The 17,070-nt window shown below is 35.6% G+C and overlaps 1 protein-coding gene across 1 annotated transcript in view; it reads right to left on the bottom strand.

Annotated features, from left to right (window-relative positions):
* Positions 1–3,538, bottom strand: part of LOC105620785 (netrin-1-like) — a 206,605-nt gene extending 203,067 nt beyond the window's left edge. Inside the window, exon 1 of the mRNA XM_012202276.1 lies at positions 2,140–3,538. Within this exon, the coding sequence (XP_012057666.1) occupies positions 2,140–3,538 (1,399 nt within the window). The remainder of the gene's footprint in view (positions 1–2,139) is intronic.
* Positions 3,539–17,070: the final 13,532 nt, after the last annotated feature.

Below are 17,070 nucleotides of genomic sequence, written 5' to 3'. Positions count from 1 at the left end.
TACTTTGTATCTCAACGGCATGAAATATTGCGGACTTTGAAGCATCACTACAGATTATATTCCAAAACATAAGGTTCCGACACAATAGATGTAGTAAGCTTTAAAGCCGCCGAGTAAAAAAATTAGTTACTATGATATTGCAATCATAAAGTGATAGATACCAGTTTAATATTCAAGGTAATCTCTCCTCGTTGTATAATCAAAAGTAATATATTGCCCGCAAGTTGCAACGAATTAGCCAGCTTCAGAGCTATTTCTCCATCTCTGTTCATTTAATTTTGCAATCGTAAACACGATACTCATATTTAGTCTATTACAAACATGGCGATTCCGATCGAATAGAGATATTTGATCAGCTAATGTTGTTCTAGCTAATGTTGCTCTCTGTACTTCTTAATAATATGCTTGATATTAAATAGAAATATATGAACTTTAAATAAAAGAGAGCAAAGTAATTTCTCAATTAAGCCATGCAACATATTTATTGATATATTTATTGATATTTTTTGTGTATGTATTATATATTGCATTTGTATTATAAACATATAAATGTTATTATAATTCAAATTTTTGTGTAATTTTTTTAATCAATGCAATTTGAATTAAATATGATTTTTTTCTAAATTTAATAAAATTCCAAACTAATTTAAATAAAGAAATATTTTTTTAAAGTTTCTCACAGAATAATATCACGTACTCAATAAATTTTGATAAAACAGTATTTTAAGGAACAATGTTCTATGGAACAAATAAAAATACAAGAGAGAACGAGAGAAAGAGAGAGAAAGAGAAAGACTTTACCGTTATATTTACAGTCATCATATCACTTCATCTAATACAGTAGTATACTTGGATGTTATTACATTAATGTACTGCGTGCCCTAATTCTTGTACAATGATATATACAATGGTATTACGGTCAATTCATTCACGCAATCACACAACAGACATTGGTATACCTATCAATCATTTGGAGAATCTCATAGCATCCGCTTTCATCACAGAACTCGTATATCTCCAATCACATAATTCTGCTTGGCTTTGAATCTCTTTCTCTCTCTCTCTCTTTCTCTCTCTCTCTCTCTCTCTCCCGACGATTATAATACACATAATTATCAAAATCTATATAACTCAACTTAAACTCCTCGAAAATGCATCCGCATTTGCACACACAAATTCGCATTCTGTCTCGGGATTAAATTGCTGTTATACATCACGTAGTTTGAATAATCGTTAGTATCCAAGCACCCCTAACTTCGATTGAGGCTTATTACTGAACAACAAACTAACCGATACATTTTAGTAAAACGATTTATCAGATTAAACTAATGAACTGGAAGTATTTCAATTTCTTTATTTAATAGAAGGAAAATCATGCTATAGAAATAGTTTGTATATGTAAGTATAATTGTATATGTAAATATATATATATATATATATATATATATATATATATATATACTTTGAATTAGTTTTCAATTTATATAATCAAAATTCAAATTAAAGTATAGATTAAAGTATAGAGCTAACAAGCTCTTCAATAAAAATAAAATGTCGCATGAAAAGAATGATTTTGCGCAAAAGTATTTAAATATTTAACTAAATACTGATCTAAAAATAATTTTATTAGACTATCAAAGTAATTATGTAGGAATCTCAAATATGACAAGCAATGTTGTAAACATTTTAGCAATCAATTTGAACGTTCTACATAATTATTTTAATCGACAAAAATATTTTTAGATCTGTAACTACTTAACTTGTTAGACGTTTCAGCAAAATCGTTCTTCCCATATTACATTTAATGATGTTATTCAATTACCAGTTCCAATTTTTAATTGTTTAATTTAGGACATTATTCTATCCGTTGATTAAATATGTTGCCGAGAGTAACTCATTGCAATATGTACAAATGCATTAAAAGTTATGTAAAAGAAATAAAAAATAACAAACATAGTAATGTTTCAGACCAAATATTGCAATGATTGCCATTAGATTTTATTCTGTAACATATGCAGCCAATTCAGAGATATTAAATTTTACATTCAATCATTGCTGCCTAAATTGAACAACGCATTCATTCTCAACAACATGCGTTGAATTTCTTATTAGGTAATTGAATTAGTATCGGAAACGAACCTTTGCACTCATTGGCATCCCTAGCGGTAGCTCTAGCCCACGGGCGATCGAAATGGAAGGGTCGGCACCGCTCGCAATCCCTGCCAGCGGTGTTGTGCCTGCACTCGCAGACGACCTCGCCGTCCTTGCCGGGGATACAGCGCGCCGCGTGTCCGTTGCACTTGCACCTGCCGCCCACGGCGAAGTCCGAGACCGCGTAGTGATGGGCCATGGTGGCGGTAGCCGGACCCAAGCCGTTCATTGCCACGCTGGCGAGCGTGGTCGTGGTCGTGGAGATGGTGACCGGCACGAAGCCCATGTCTCGGACTGCGGCGTCGATCGCATCGTTCGACTGCATCTCTTGGGGCGCGATCACCTGATGGACCGACGGTAATGCTGTTACTAGCGGATCCTGTACGTGCAGGATCACGTTCTTCTGATTCTTGAGCCGTTCCTCGCGTTCGCGTTCTCGCTTTGTCAGTTCTTCCAGTCCGATCGCCGCCACGTGATGCTCCTCGCCGTTGTGCGGTACCTGATCTGGGCTTGATTGCTGCGGCATATGTAATCGGTTGAACACCACTCGAATATCAGTGGCGGTCACCCAGTCCTGCAGTACCGGTGAGTTATCGAAGTCGGCGGCGGATGGTCGACCTTCCAGAGTGCTAAAGGCGATCCTGCCGACTGGACCGAGACCATCTCCGCCGGTGTAACGATGGCTGTCAGTACACCGCGCCTCTTGCTCGTTCGCTTTAGTGATAGTCGCGCGATTGGGCCTGCCATAGACCCGGCGGCATTGCGATGAGTAAAACTGAAACGGTTGCCAAGTCTTGCCGTAATCCATGGACTTATAGATCGCGATAGAGTCCGGCTTGGCGGCGCGCGGGCAGAACTGCAGACTGACGTACGTCAGCTCGTATTTCTTGCCGAGCGAGAGGGTCAGGGTGACGTTGTCGGGAGGCGCCGAGAAGCTCTGCGAGCTGACGAGCGGCTCGCTGCGCCAGCAGGTGACGTTGTTCGGGTTATTAAGGTCGGTCAGATAGCTGGCAGGGAAACGTCGCCGAGGCGTGCTATCGTCGCACACGTGACAGTGACCGATGCCGGTGGTGCCGCCGGGCTCATCAGTGACGTCGCAATAGCGGGTAGGTCCACCGGTGCCACACGTGGACGATGCTTCGACGGTTGCGCCGAAAGCCGCATTCACGAAATCGGGTATGCACCGGCGTGGCCGATCCTCGTCGTAACACGGATCGCTGGGATTCTGCTGGCTGGAGAACATCTTGGTGTAGATCTCGCCGCGGACCTGCTGCAAAAGCAGCAGCTGGCCAAACAGGACCGTCGCGAGGACGATCCATGGTCGGAAGGATCGGCGTGAACACTGTTTCTCCGTCATGCTGCACGCTGTTGGCAAATGCCGCTCCATTCTTCGTTCTGTTGTGCCTCTCTGCGGAGGTACGCTACGATGATCGTTGACGATTTAACGATTTGACGATCACGAGAAGATTCTTACGTCTCCTCGTCTTCCCTCCTACCTTCACTTTCCCCTCTATAGAAAGGGGGACTGAGATGCGATCGGTTCTAGATTCCGCTTCGCGTCATGTTGAAATCAGAGCACGTTTAATTTCTGTCGTTCGTCTCTCTGAATCCGTCTCTGTCACTCGCGACGGCTTACATTATATTGGCACTGGCCAAGACTTGAAACGCGACACGATGATGAATTTAACCATACGCTTAGACTCGCGAAAAAGATAAACGCACTGTTCACACTGAAACTAAGAATGCTGTCCAAGGAGCCGCCTGACTCATCATTCGAAAAGTTATTCTTTTTTTTCTCACTCAACAGACCCACGAATTTTTCACCCAACGACCGTCGAAAAACGCGTCTCGAGCCGAGCAACGAAATGAATTAACGGACGAATTCCGTAGCGCGAAAATAAACGAAGGAGGAATTCGGTTGCGATCGGACACCGGCGAAACCGGCAATAAAACAGTCCTACCTCAACAGCGGCTCGCCGCTAACTGAAACACCGTCCTCATACGATGCGCATCCGAACTGCTGCGAGTCCCTCTCCGGTGGCGGGCCCTCTGCGCCCCGCAACCCCCGATGCTACTCCCCCCTCCCCCTTGATCCCCTCCTTTCATCTCCGTTCGACCAACGACTCGTCACTCTCGCTCGCACGCTTGCGAGAGATCGCGCGGGCCAATCGGACGAGACATTGGCCTCCCCGCTCACTCAAGACTGGTCCATGGATCGTAGATCCAGGGCGAAGGGATGTTGCGCGTGCTACCATGGACCGAAAAACGGTGGACTTCCGAGGGTGCTTCCCTCGAGGGTTAGGACGGGACAGGCGCGTGATTTTTCTTGTTTCCTTTTATTTCGCTCGCGTTTCGGCGGCTTCAAACGTTAACCTGTTGGCTCGTTTGGATTTGGGATTTCGTTGCTTTTCGATTGCACGAGATTCTAATTGAGAACGAAGACGGCGGTGAACTGGTTAATGAATATTTTTTTTTTGAAAAAGAAATTTTTGAATTTAACGTTAATAACAAAAGTCTTTAAAATCTTTGTTATCGAACTTTAAAGAGTGAAATTATTTCACTCTTAGAAATTAATAATTGAGCCATTTTTTTCAATAATTGGTTTATCACTCTTTGTTATTCTTTAGAATTAGATTCCAAAGATTATAGAAAGTACACTCTTATAAAAAATGATTTATTTGTCTAGTACATCTTTTTTATAATTTATCCTTTACGTTTGTACGGAAAGTCTTCAAGTATTTTTCCATGATTAGAATTTATATATAATATGTATAACATATTAATCTTCTACGTCCTTGTTAGTGCAACAATGTATATTCGCATTAATTTGTCTACTTACTGTAGATGCATGTACATTATAGTTTGTGTCCTCCTATGTTACACTATCGTCGCTTCTATATACTCAGACATAATATTGTTCGATGTAATCCATTTCCATTTACACCGCAACCTACTGCTGAATACCATTGATTAATTTGAGTAATGTCTTGATTAACCGAATCTAATTAACAAGAACTGTCTTGTATTTCTAAATTACAATCCAAATTGTAAAATATAAAGTGCTAAAAATCAAAATTTATTACTTTACTAAGGCTCGTCATATCATATATAATATCATAAAGATGCAAATATGCTATGACAACTATTGAATAATTAATGTAAATGACGGATTGAATAATAAATAGAATACATATTCAGTGAAAATATATGATGTATTCCGAATATCAAAATATATTCGATGAACAGAAGTGATTTCTCCAAGAAAGATATAATTGGATATTTTTTTCTGTTGTGATTTTTATTGTTAAGACGATAGCACACAAAGTGTTTAAGCATAGTATAGTATAAAACTGTCAATGAGCATGTTAATGTAAATCAATATAATACGTCATACTCATTGGTCCAGGCAATTATGCTACGTTATGCTTATGCAGTTTATTCAGAATTAAAAATAGAAGTGATCGGAAAAAACTAGGAACTTCGAATAAATAATTTAATAAAAAGCAATCAAAAGACAATTTAGATTTCTTCTATTTAACAACTAACAAATAAGGCTACCATACAGGAATCGACGCTGTTATTTATGTGCTATAATTATAGCGTATAAATAACAATGCCAAGTCTTATAATAGCTATTTCCTTTGTTAGTTGTTCAATAAAAACTTGTTTTTTTTTCCTTGATTCTTGAAAATTTTTTTACTAGGATATATTTTTTGGAGCATTTGACAGTCTGTACTGTTGTCCTAGAATTCCGTGTATTTTTGTATTCATCCAAAAGTTGAAAAGATAGCTATAAAAATCAAAATGAAATACACTAAATGATAATAAATATATTCATAATTATTTAAACAATATTTTTTACTGTATTCTCTGATTTTAAAAGTTAAGTAAATGTTTTATATCACAAATAATACTTTATTAGAATAATTGACGCTGCTTTTGTTATATATTTGTTACAATTGTATATATTCTAAAATAAAATTAGTGAGAGCAATATTGAACTATCTCTATCTATTCTTAAATCAATATTATTATATGTTAGGGTGTTGCTTAATTAAAATTTAGAATACGTACAGTTACAACCAATATACATTACAAAACAATGTCAATTGTGCTAATAAAATATTATCTATGTTAACAATATGGGTCATTGTTTATCTAGCTTTTAAAATTGGAGTAAAATGTAAAATATCTGTCATTCAAGTAATTATAATTACAAAATTCTCTTTTTACAATCGCTCGTAACCTAATATTAAATTATTGACGTCTTAACATGTCTTGGATAAGAAAGTATATCTCAGTTCTCGATTATACTATCTGTTCAATATCACCGTCCTGTTAAGAAATACGTTATGGAACATCTCGTATAAAAGTTATTAATCAAGGAAGACGCAAACGGCATCGATGAATTAACAATCGAATGTTGTTCATCAATGGGACATGTTCATTCAAAGAATCGACCGCCTCGAGCGGATCGTAAAGAATCGCTCGCTTCTCTGCCTTTCTGCTGCAAGAGAAAGATCTTCGAGGAATTTATCAGCGGATTATTTCACGGCGATCCCCGCGGGCGAGAAGGTACCTCTTTCGTCGATTTCGTTGGGAGAAGACCCGGTCCGCCTGCGTGCAGAGCTTATAGAGCGAGTTTTCTGCCGCTCGATTGGTCGGCGCCGTCGAATTGGCGGTCGAGGAAGAAAAAAGGAAAAAACGCATCAGACGAGAGGATCAGCGGGAGAGAGAAAGGAAGAAAGAGGGAGACCGACGAGGAGGGAGGGAATGAATGGAGAGAGGAGAGCAACGTCTGTTGCCGTCACGCAAACTCCTGTTGGACCGCAATGTGGAAAGGCCTCGTTGGCTCGTCCGACTTGACAGCTCGAAATCTGGTATCAGATACGATAAATATAGGTCCTGAGGAATTAAGTCAGAGCCGCGGATCTCTCCGCGGCGAGCGTGAATCCGGTTGATCTAAAGTATTCGTTGTGTGCTCTTTTCTCCCTGTAAATCATGCAGTTTCGGAGCCTCTTTTTTATTAACGATGATTTTAGCGTTGATAGAGTGCTATGCCTTCAACACCTTCGCGACTGCTCGTATATTTTTAGAAGTAGTATATATTTTCGCCTTATTAGAAAATTGTCCTAGAATCAGGCGATGTTGATTATTATGTATCTATTATTAATTATGCTGCATCTACCCAGTTCGATAATTTTATACGTACGTTGTACAAGCATTATTTTAAATAGCACGTCCATGATGTGAATTGTTATAAAAAAATATATATTCATACATAAGAAATAGTAATAGAATTTATATAATTTCAATAATAATTCTTCAACAATAATTAAATTTCTATTATTTCTATTAATAAATTTCTATTAATATAATTCCAATTATTGTCATAAATTTACCTCAATGGATCCTTCATTTACAAAATTTGCAGAGTCGTACGTTCAATTATTTTTTAATGCAAAACTGAACTCGAAAAAGATTGCCTAATCCACTTTCGCCAAGAAATATGGGGTTTACTTTAAATCTGTAAAAGTATTAAATATAATATATCTAAATCTATGCGATATTTTGTAGTGTGAGGTCAAAAGTGCCGACACAAACGCGATAGCGCGACATACTCGCGCAAGATGAAAGGCGCATGAAAACGGAGAGCCGTTTAAAGGCGCCCTGCAGTCTAACAGAAGGCGTTTACGCCAAAAGACTGTCCTCCAACAGGCAAAATATCCAAACGCTCCGTACCAGAAGCAGGCGCACAAGAAACATAATTATGGCATTTGGGTGCAGGTGATGGCTGGAATGCTTTTCACAGGACGCTACTTCGTCGCGTTAAAACGCACTCTTCTTTCGGCGGCCTTTCGCCTTTGCATTCACCGTCAAAAATCAGGGGGGAAGGTTATTTAGGATGTATACGAGAGGCATTCTCGCACGCAAAGGAATATCTCGCGACTGAAATAATAACGCTTAATAATATGACATTCGAAAGAAGCATCTCATTCGCATTTTCGATCACAATGTTCGACAATTTCTTCTCGAGATACATTGTCATTTATGATCGTAAAAGAAGATCGAAATATCACGCAAACGCAACATACTGGCACGATAAAAAATTAAATTTTAATAATTGTAGGCATATTTCTATTATAAGCACGCATTTGGTTGTCTGTATGTACAAGAAGAATGTTCGACAAGTTTCTTGCGCGAACCTGTCGCGCGAACAGAAAAATTCCATCGTAATAGTAAGGCTCCACACAGGCTCCAATAAAAGGAACAGGGAACAGAAAACAGAGAATAAGAATTTCAACTTATCAGAAATCATGTATTGTGGAATACACAGTTTCTGATAGGTTGAAATTCTTCTCTCTGTTCTTTGTTCTCTGTTCCTTTTAGTGTGCGAAGCCCCTAACCGATACGCGGGCTCCCTAAATCACGAGGATTAGCTATCGGGAAATCGCCCAATCGTGTATGATTGGGCCGCGCGAAATGAGTCGGTCGCTATTCAGCCGCAATTAGGATTGTGTTCCAAATTTACTGCCAGCACTGAAAATGCTACCATTTACGTTACGTGCAATATAGATTTTCACTGGCACTCAATTTTGGAACACAGCCAGATACATTGTTCTGATGGTCCTTCGAGCAGAACTCTTTTGAACACTTTTTGTAATCACTCAATTACTTTATTATTAAACTGTGGAAGGAAATTATATGTATACATGTATATTATGCATTCTTCGTGAGAATTCTCTTCCACAATTGTTTAAATAATAATGTAACATTTACGGAAAATAAATATTTGCTAAATAAAAAGTAATACTAGTTAAATAAAATTAATGATTCTTGTACCAAATAAATATATGTTTACATTTAGTAAATATTCAACTGGCACTCTCTATTCAAACAAATAATTATTAAAATTTGATACATTTTTCTCTCATTGTAATATCTTGTAAGCGTAAAAGATATTTCTGTTACGAAATTACGGCCTTTTCTTCGATATGTGTATCTAGATATTAGAAACTAGACTAAATCGAATAGCAAACATTCATGTGGAGATATTAATAATTTTTTATTTGGAAACCTGGAAACCTTATTTCGACTCGACTCGCGCTTTACGAACACTCGTATACATTCTTATTACGCTATGCGGAAGAATACTAAGAAACGCGAGAAGCGTTATTTACGTTTGTACTTCTATAATATTTATTGCAACTATAGCACTATGTGTGAAGACATGCGACGTGATACAAAGTTACGCGTATGGATTATAATTTTTACAGCCGATTTTATACCAGTCATCGTACAAATCACATACTACAAATATATGCGTAAAATTCCATGCAATTCCATCCAATATTTTTCGCTCTAATCACCCGTGTCGTTGAATAATAACATGTAAATTATAAGTATGTAGATTGCCGATCCGAAAAAAAACATTATTATTAATGTTATATTCTTTATAAAAACGATAGATACTATTTTTTGGATCGCAATACCATCTCCCAATTAATTATTCATTTACTCGATGGACAAACGGATTTTTGCAAAGCCGGAGATTACCATCGTTAGCATTAACTATTCATTACTTGCAATGGAATGAACTCGCTAATTCTCAGAATATATATTACTCTGTAGAATGATTTCGAATATTTTCTACTCTAATTTTGAGATTTTTTTAGCAATATTGAAATCTACTTTTTACTTAATTAATAATAAAAGTAATCCTAATTGCGGTCAAAGCGAATCTTAATGCTTAATAATACGAAATGCAATTTTTTGCAAAAATGTATTATTTCAGTTTTATAAACTGCGCGCCAATAAGATATTTATCGGACTTGAAACGCAATCGCAAACTGAAGTTGAAATTAATATTTCAAATTAAATTAATCATCTATTTTATAGTAATAGTAATTTAATAGTTTAATTTTAAATAAGCACCTTAAAACGTAATTAGTAATTAATGATAATATTTTATTTCTTTTCAAATCATGAATAATATAATTATTATTATATATTATAATTTAATATATAATTATTAATCTATATTATAATCATTATTCTGTTTTCTACTAAAAATGTAAAATTACCAAATTAATGAATACATCAATTTATCCATAATAAATTATCACAAATGTAATCGAATTTGCATTCTTCTCGGAATCTCGCGGTCGGTTTTTTCATTATGTCGATAACGTATTTCCTCGATCACGAACTGTATGTCTTCCATCAAAGCTCGAGGCAGGCGAGCGAAAACGGCGAGCGAACGGGAGGGCCAAGGAGAAATCCAGCGTACGCACCGCACGGCCACCACCGACGATGGACGGCATCCATTAATCGAATTAATGTAATCTGAAAGAGCGGCTGGACGAGCACGAAGCGGCCGTGATGACGTCCGTGGCTGCGGGCTTTTCGGCTTAGGCTTCTCGCCCTCACGCGGATTAAAACTTGAAAACCGTTACTGTCGCCGCCACTGACCGCGATCGCAATGTCCTCTGCAACGTCCTGCCCGCGAAAGAGAAAGAAAGAGATCAAGATACTCTTTCTCTGTGTTCCTTTTGTTTCTAAGGATTGACCCTTTCATGCCGTTTCCGTCACGCGTTGTGTTGACTGTGAATAATGATTGGTCTCTGCTGAACACGCACTGTTATCAGTTTTTGCCATAAGAGAATTTCATTATATATTGCGATTGTGAGAGATATAAAAATTATTCTACTTATATATTTCTCAGAATTTATTTTATAAGTTGAGAATTATTCGAAGATTTTCATCTGAATAAAAGGAACATACAAGAATGATTTAACGATTTCAAGAAGTTAAGCTTTTTTAGGATATAAATATAAGAACAAATTTAAGAAATATATTTGTCAGTTTTCTAGTAAATGCAATTGTTTCATAAAATTTGAAATGATCAATATACTTTTATTCTTCAATTATAAATTTCTTCATGTAAAAATTCCTTATGACTTAGGATTTTAAAAATGCATAATATAATTTATGATGGACAATGAAAAGCAAAATCACTTTGAAATTTAAGATTTTAATCAAATTTTCAATAATGGAATGGCTTTTTAATCAAATCAATAAAATTATTAAAATATACATGTATAAATGCTATTCGAATAGTTAAATAGAAAATGAAAGACAAAGCAGAATATTTCAAAAGTCCTCAATCTCGTGAGAGATATGTGAACAATAGAGTGAATTCATAAATTCTTTGGACGAGTTCCCACGGAAATGCCGAAGGGCTGAAACGCAGAAGGTGAACGATTCATCTTCCTCGGTTGATTAACGTATGTACACGATTGCTTCTTTTTTTTTTTTAGAAGTCGATCGGTCTCTTTCCTGAAACCGCCTATATAGCTGGGACGACTCATCATTGCGTAATCCTCGGGAACGAGCAAAGTTCGTGCCGACATTCATGATTCTAGGATTAACCCCACGTGAAGTCGAAGAATTTATGACGACCGAACGGGCTACATGCAAATATTCCCCGAACGAGAGCCCCGTCGAATGTCCCTTTTTTAAATGGAACTAATTTATGCTTGCGGCGTCTTGAAACTATAATAAAAAGATGATACGTTGCAGGAAAACTAAGAGACACTTCGATTCTTTAAACTAGATTAGTCCTGACACATATATCATATTACATATTATACATATTCTAAATCAATTCATTGAATGTTGAGTGACTGTTAATAAATCTGCGGATAAACGAAATTCTATCGTAAATAACTAATTCTTTCTTGTAATATTATATATACATATATCTGCTGCTTTTAGCTATGAATACTTTTTTTTAGCAAAATTTGCCTCCCCCCCTCCTCTCTCTCTCTTGAAGAAAAAAATTAATTTTGAAATGATGAAAGGCAATGTCTATATGATGAAAGAATGATGATCTTTAGTAGACAGTTGACTATCATGTTGACCGTCTTAAATATCGCAACTAAAGAATTTACATTTCTTTTGTTCGATAACATGGAAAGGAGAAAAATATGGGGCAATAAAGAGACGTCCAGCGAATTTGATCAAATAATTTATTAAACGTTCGCCATTTTATAGTAATTTACAATGTTACAAGACAACGACGTGCGCCTACCACGTCGTTTACGGTTTCTGCGCTTGGTCGCAAGATATTTACGTCGGTTGTCTGTGAAAAACACATTGCGGTTCTAAAACGCGGATCCGCAACGGGACGAGCGTGTGCAACGAGAACAAAAATCCGATCGAATATACGCGTGCGAGAACACGTACGATATATGCCGTAGTGATAACTTTGTTTTCTTTCCTTTCTTTCATGAAAGAGAGAAGCGAAAGTTACCGCTTCCTCTCGTGTGAAAATCGCGCTCGTCCGCGCCACGATCCATTCGTGTCGCTTAATTCCCTTTTTTCACTCTACGAAGCTTACAAATTACGTCTAAAAGTAGTATAGTATTTGTACGAAATATACCGTTGAAAGTAACGCGTGACACCTCTCGAGGAAGCACTCGACTGCCGGTGAAACGTTTATTTTATTTTTCGTTTTACGTGTAGAGAATCATGGTCGCGCGACGATTAAACAGTGGGAATCACTTCTAAAACTTCCAAAGGGACTCCGCTAATGTTTTCTCATACGAGATGGAGACGAGTTACACGCTATGAGTTTAGTTCTCGTCGAATCCGAGAGCGAAAATGCGCGAAGTGTCAAGCCTTTTGGACACGAATGCGATGTTCACTTCATTTTTGCTCACTACTCAGTATTACTTAAAGAATAAAATACATTGAAAAATATCGATTGATGTTGTAGTCAATCTTTTGTAATTATCATTGCTTTTCTTATCTTTTATTTATCTAAAACACAAAAAACTATCAAGTGTCATGTTAATTATATTAATAAAATTAAAGTGAATAGCGCTGTCTCTGCAAATTATATGCATATTGTTTGTTGTTAGATTATATGTATAATATAGTGTAATATTGCGACTTATATTAAACGTCTGGATATAATAATATAAGTTCGACGGAAACTTGTCTTTTTATTTAAAATTGATATAAAGATGTAAACCAATCATGTACGTATATATAAATATTATCCAAATTTATTTATTTATTTATGATATTTTAGTTAAAAGTATCTAAGCAAAATATTTATACTTCTCTTAATTTGCAAATTCATTAAGCTTTTTGTTATAAAAGATATCGGAACACTCGCTATTTCCTTATAATCAAAATACTGATTAGGACACTTTTGGAAATGCATGCAGAGTTTTTCTAGAAAAAATGAAAAAAAAACGCGGTATTTTCTTCAGCAATACGCTTGACACTATCGCGGTTCTCCACTCGAGAAATGATACTAATTACATCTACACTCGCGTAATTCATCGCTCAGCTTCAATAGATTTAGATACAGACAGCATAGGAACGATCCTATGGATCGCGAGGCATTTTCCTCGCTAATAGAGAGGATATAATACGCATCCGTTTCGAGGATAAAAAGAAAGAAAAACATTATAGACGGTAAAACAACGAGTTTCCTAGGAATGCTTCCTGGCACTTGTATTATTTTCTTGTTCCCTGTCCTCCACAGAAGTATCACGTATTGCTCTGTACTGTGTAAGTTGTATGTATGTTAAGTGATGCGATTGTATGCGATGTTCGAGTCGGTATATGTGTAAGTGTACGTCATATTTATAATTATTCATTTTTTCTCAATCATATACATATATATTTTTTATTCTAATTACCTAAATATATATATATTTATATATATATATATATACTTTGTCATATATATATATATTATTTATATATACTTTTATCTCAGCTTTCGTGTAGAAATAATACCTCTTTCTCTTTCTCTCTTTCTTTTTATTGTATTTGTATGCTTCTGTATGTGGCGTTGCCGCTCAGTTTGCCGTTCGCATTTATCCAAACAATCCCTAATCGATACTAATTTCAAGCGGAAAAATATTTAACGCCAGAGTCTTAGCGTTTCTTAAGATAGAAGCGGATTTTTTTTTTAATATAAAGTACATTCATTCGTTTTTTTTTTCAAAAGCTTGAATGCAAAAACAAATTTGCAACTTGCATTGCTTATCTAACATATAATACACAAAATTCATGTGCTTGAAAATTGTTAATGAAAGTTAAATGCAGAAAATGATTCCAAAATAAAGTTACATATAATTTTAAAAAGACGAAAAGATGAATAATTAATCGTAGCAAGCTTAAACAATATAAGAATATCTCTCCATCTACGTGATAAAACAGAAGAATAGTATTATCGCAAATTTCTCAAAGTCATAAAAATAAGTTAATACTTTGGCTTTTTCACGATAAGAGTTGTGCATAAGAGTAGGAGTAAATTTTTATCGTAGGACACAATCTTCCTTTTTCTTATAGTAATGACGATACAAATAGATATAGGTTCTCGAAAATTGATATTTTCGAACCTGTTGACTTCCAGAATTCGTATAACTAACATCGAATCACTTGACACTTCTGCCTTCATACTGCGAACCCGTATCCATCATTTATTGGTATAATCAGAGTAGATACTTTACAGTAAGACACTTGGTAAATTAGACTTCTTGTTTATTTCTGCCAACAATTCTCGGCTCAAGAACGCTCTGTAACGATATATAATTACAAGCATGCAATTCCTAGGCGTGCCTCGCTTCTTCAAGGACATAATCCGTCTGCGAGTCTTGCGCGCTTTTTCCGATATAAGTTAAACATGATAATTGATACAAGTACAATACTGGAAACGAATAAAAGTAGCAGTAGTTACACCGAAAAATCGATTGTGTCTACACGAAAAATTATCATTTATGTAAACAACATTCTCTCAAATGATAAACTAAAAATTATATGTAGAGTTTTTTTAAAAGAAAAACAATAAAGACATTAGTTTTCCATATAATAATCTTATTGCTTGGCTTGTCATTTAATCAATAATCAGGAAGAGAAAGAGATTATGTTAATTTAAATATGTATTTATTTAAAAGTGCAATCTGATAGATTAAAGCATTAATCTATTTATGTGTTTTGAGGAAAACATTTTATACTAAGTTAATATGTGTAACTAAATATCTTGCAATATTTCTATCAATTTTAAAACTTCATATTTCGTTCTTTAATTTTAATTTTAAAATTTTTACGTGTACTCTATTAATAATTGAAGCAAAAAACTTTTTCAATTCTTTGAATCAGTTACACAAATTTCCTTCCTTAAGCTTCATGTTTAAACTTATTCTAAACCGAGCAATAAAATTTTGCAATATAATAAGTGTATAATGTAATATACAATTTACATTTGCATTTACAGATATATTGAAATTTTATCTGATATTTCAATGTATCGTGAAAATATATTCTTAGAAAATATAAATTAGAAATATGTATTAGACATAGCGATAAGAGAAAATACAGAGAAATGTGTATAAGTTTTATAATGATACAAACAAAAATTATTATAAAAATGGTTATATAAAATTATTCCTTTCGCTCATAAGCGTGAATAAAATGAGCAGACATTTTTTTAGTGTTAAGCGCTGCTAAACTTATCTTCAAAAATATAAAAGTTATTCAATGATTTGAAAATACATATTCAATCAATACATATTCATATCATATGCATTAATATATTGCGGTATATTAAATACGTTTACATAAATTTTAAAAAATCATAAGATGTAGGAGGATATACAAGTCTCACAGTTACGAGAACGAGGCATCGCCTACAAGTACAATACAATCGCGCGTCTCCTGTTCCGACAAATAAACCAGAAGGAATCTAGCATCCTCACGGCAAACCGCGTAACACCGCGCAATGAAAATTCATCGGATTGATCGTTCGTAAATAGCGGTCGCGTTCTCGAGATCGGGCAACAATCGCGGTCCGCTAGAAAATACGTCAACAATGAAATACTCTTTTTTTACAATATTGTTCAATCATAAATGTCAGAAATATTGCAGTTCAATCTTTTGTCGGTATATCAATAGTCTTAAATGATCTCACATACAATTACTAAATCTTTAACACTAATTTATCTATATTCTTCACTGTGGTAGCATCTTTGCTTGTGTAACGTCAATAATGATTTAATAAATATTTAATAAATATTTATTAAATGTTTCTAATAGATCGCGGGGAAGTCGATTATGTTTCTTTTGTCTGCCTCAAATAATACAAGGATCTACAAAACATCTCAATGTTTCATGATGTTTTTTTAGATGTGTTTGTATTATCTGGGCTGACTCTTATTTATTCAAGTAAAATAGAATTTAACGAAATCGAGTCTGAAAATTAACTGACTTCGTCTTTCTACTAATATTTTATTTTGAAAAACAACTACGTATATAACGCATTCACATGTATAATATATAAATAAAAATCACTATTTTTTACATAAACACTAAAAAGTAATAAAAATATTAATATTTTTTCCTCTTATTATCGAGGTATAAGTTATTAATTATCTCGTAATACATGATCCCTTTACGCCTTAACAGTTAAGAATTAACATGACGAATAAATACAGTTTGACTCAATATGAGTCAAATCATTTGCACGTCACGCTCGTAATTGGCGTAGCAAGCGATATGACAACGGCGCGACTGTACGACGTACCCGATCTCGTTGAGCGCGCACGGCCGACACTTGTTGCATTTTGATTAAAGCGGATGTAAGGAGGGTGCGGGGCGGGCGGAGAGTGGAGGCAGCGCAAGCCTCGCGCACCACGCGAGCCCTTACAAACGACTAAAAGGTCTCACTGCTCACGCTCTTGATGGAAAAAGTTCGTCGGCTACGTAAAATGAACAGAGGATATGCATTGTGTGTGCAATGTTCCCATGTTAACCGTCGTTAGATAGGTAAGTTCCTGAAAATTACAACCGCACCGTGCGCGCACGCGGCTCAACGGAGCCGCACCTCTCTCTCTCTCT

Source organism: Atta cephalotes (assembly GCF_000143395.1).
Source record: "Atta cephalotes unplaced genomic scaffold scaffold00002, whole genome shotgun sequence".
Taxonomy (NCBI): Eukaryota; Metazoa; Arthropoda; class Insecta; order Hymenoptera; family Formicidae; genus Atta; species Atta cephalotes.
The sequence above is the reverse complement of the archived record's forward strand: the minus strand, read 5'-3'. Positions and strand labels throughout refer to the sequence as shown.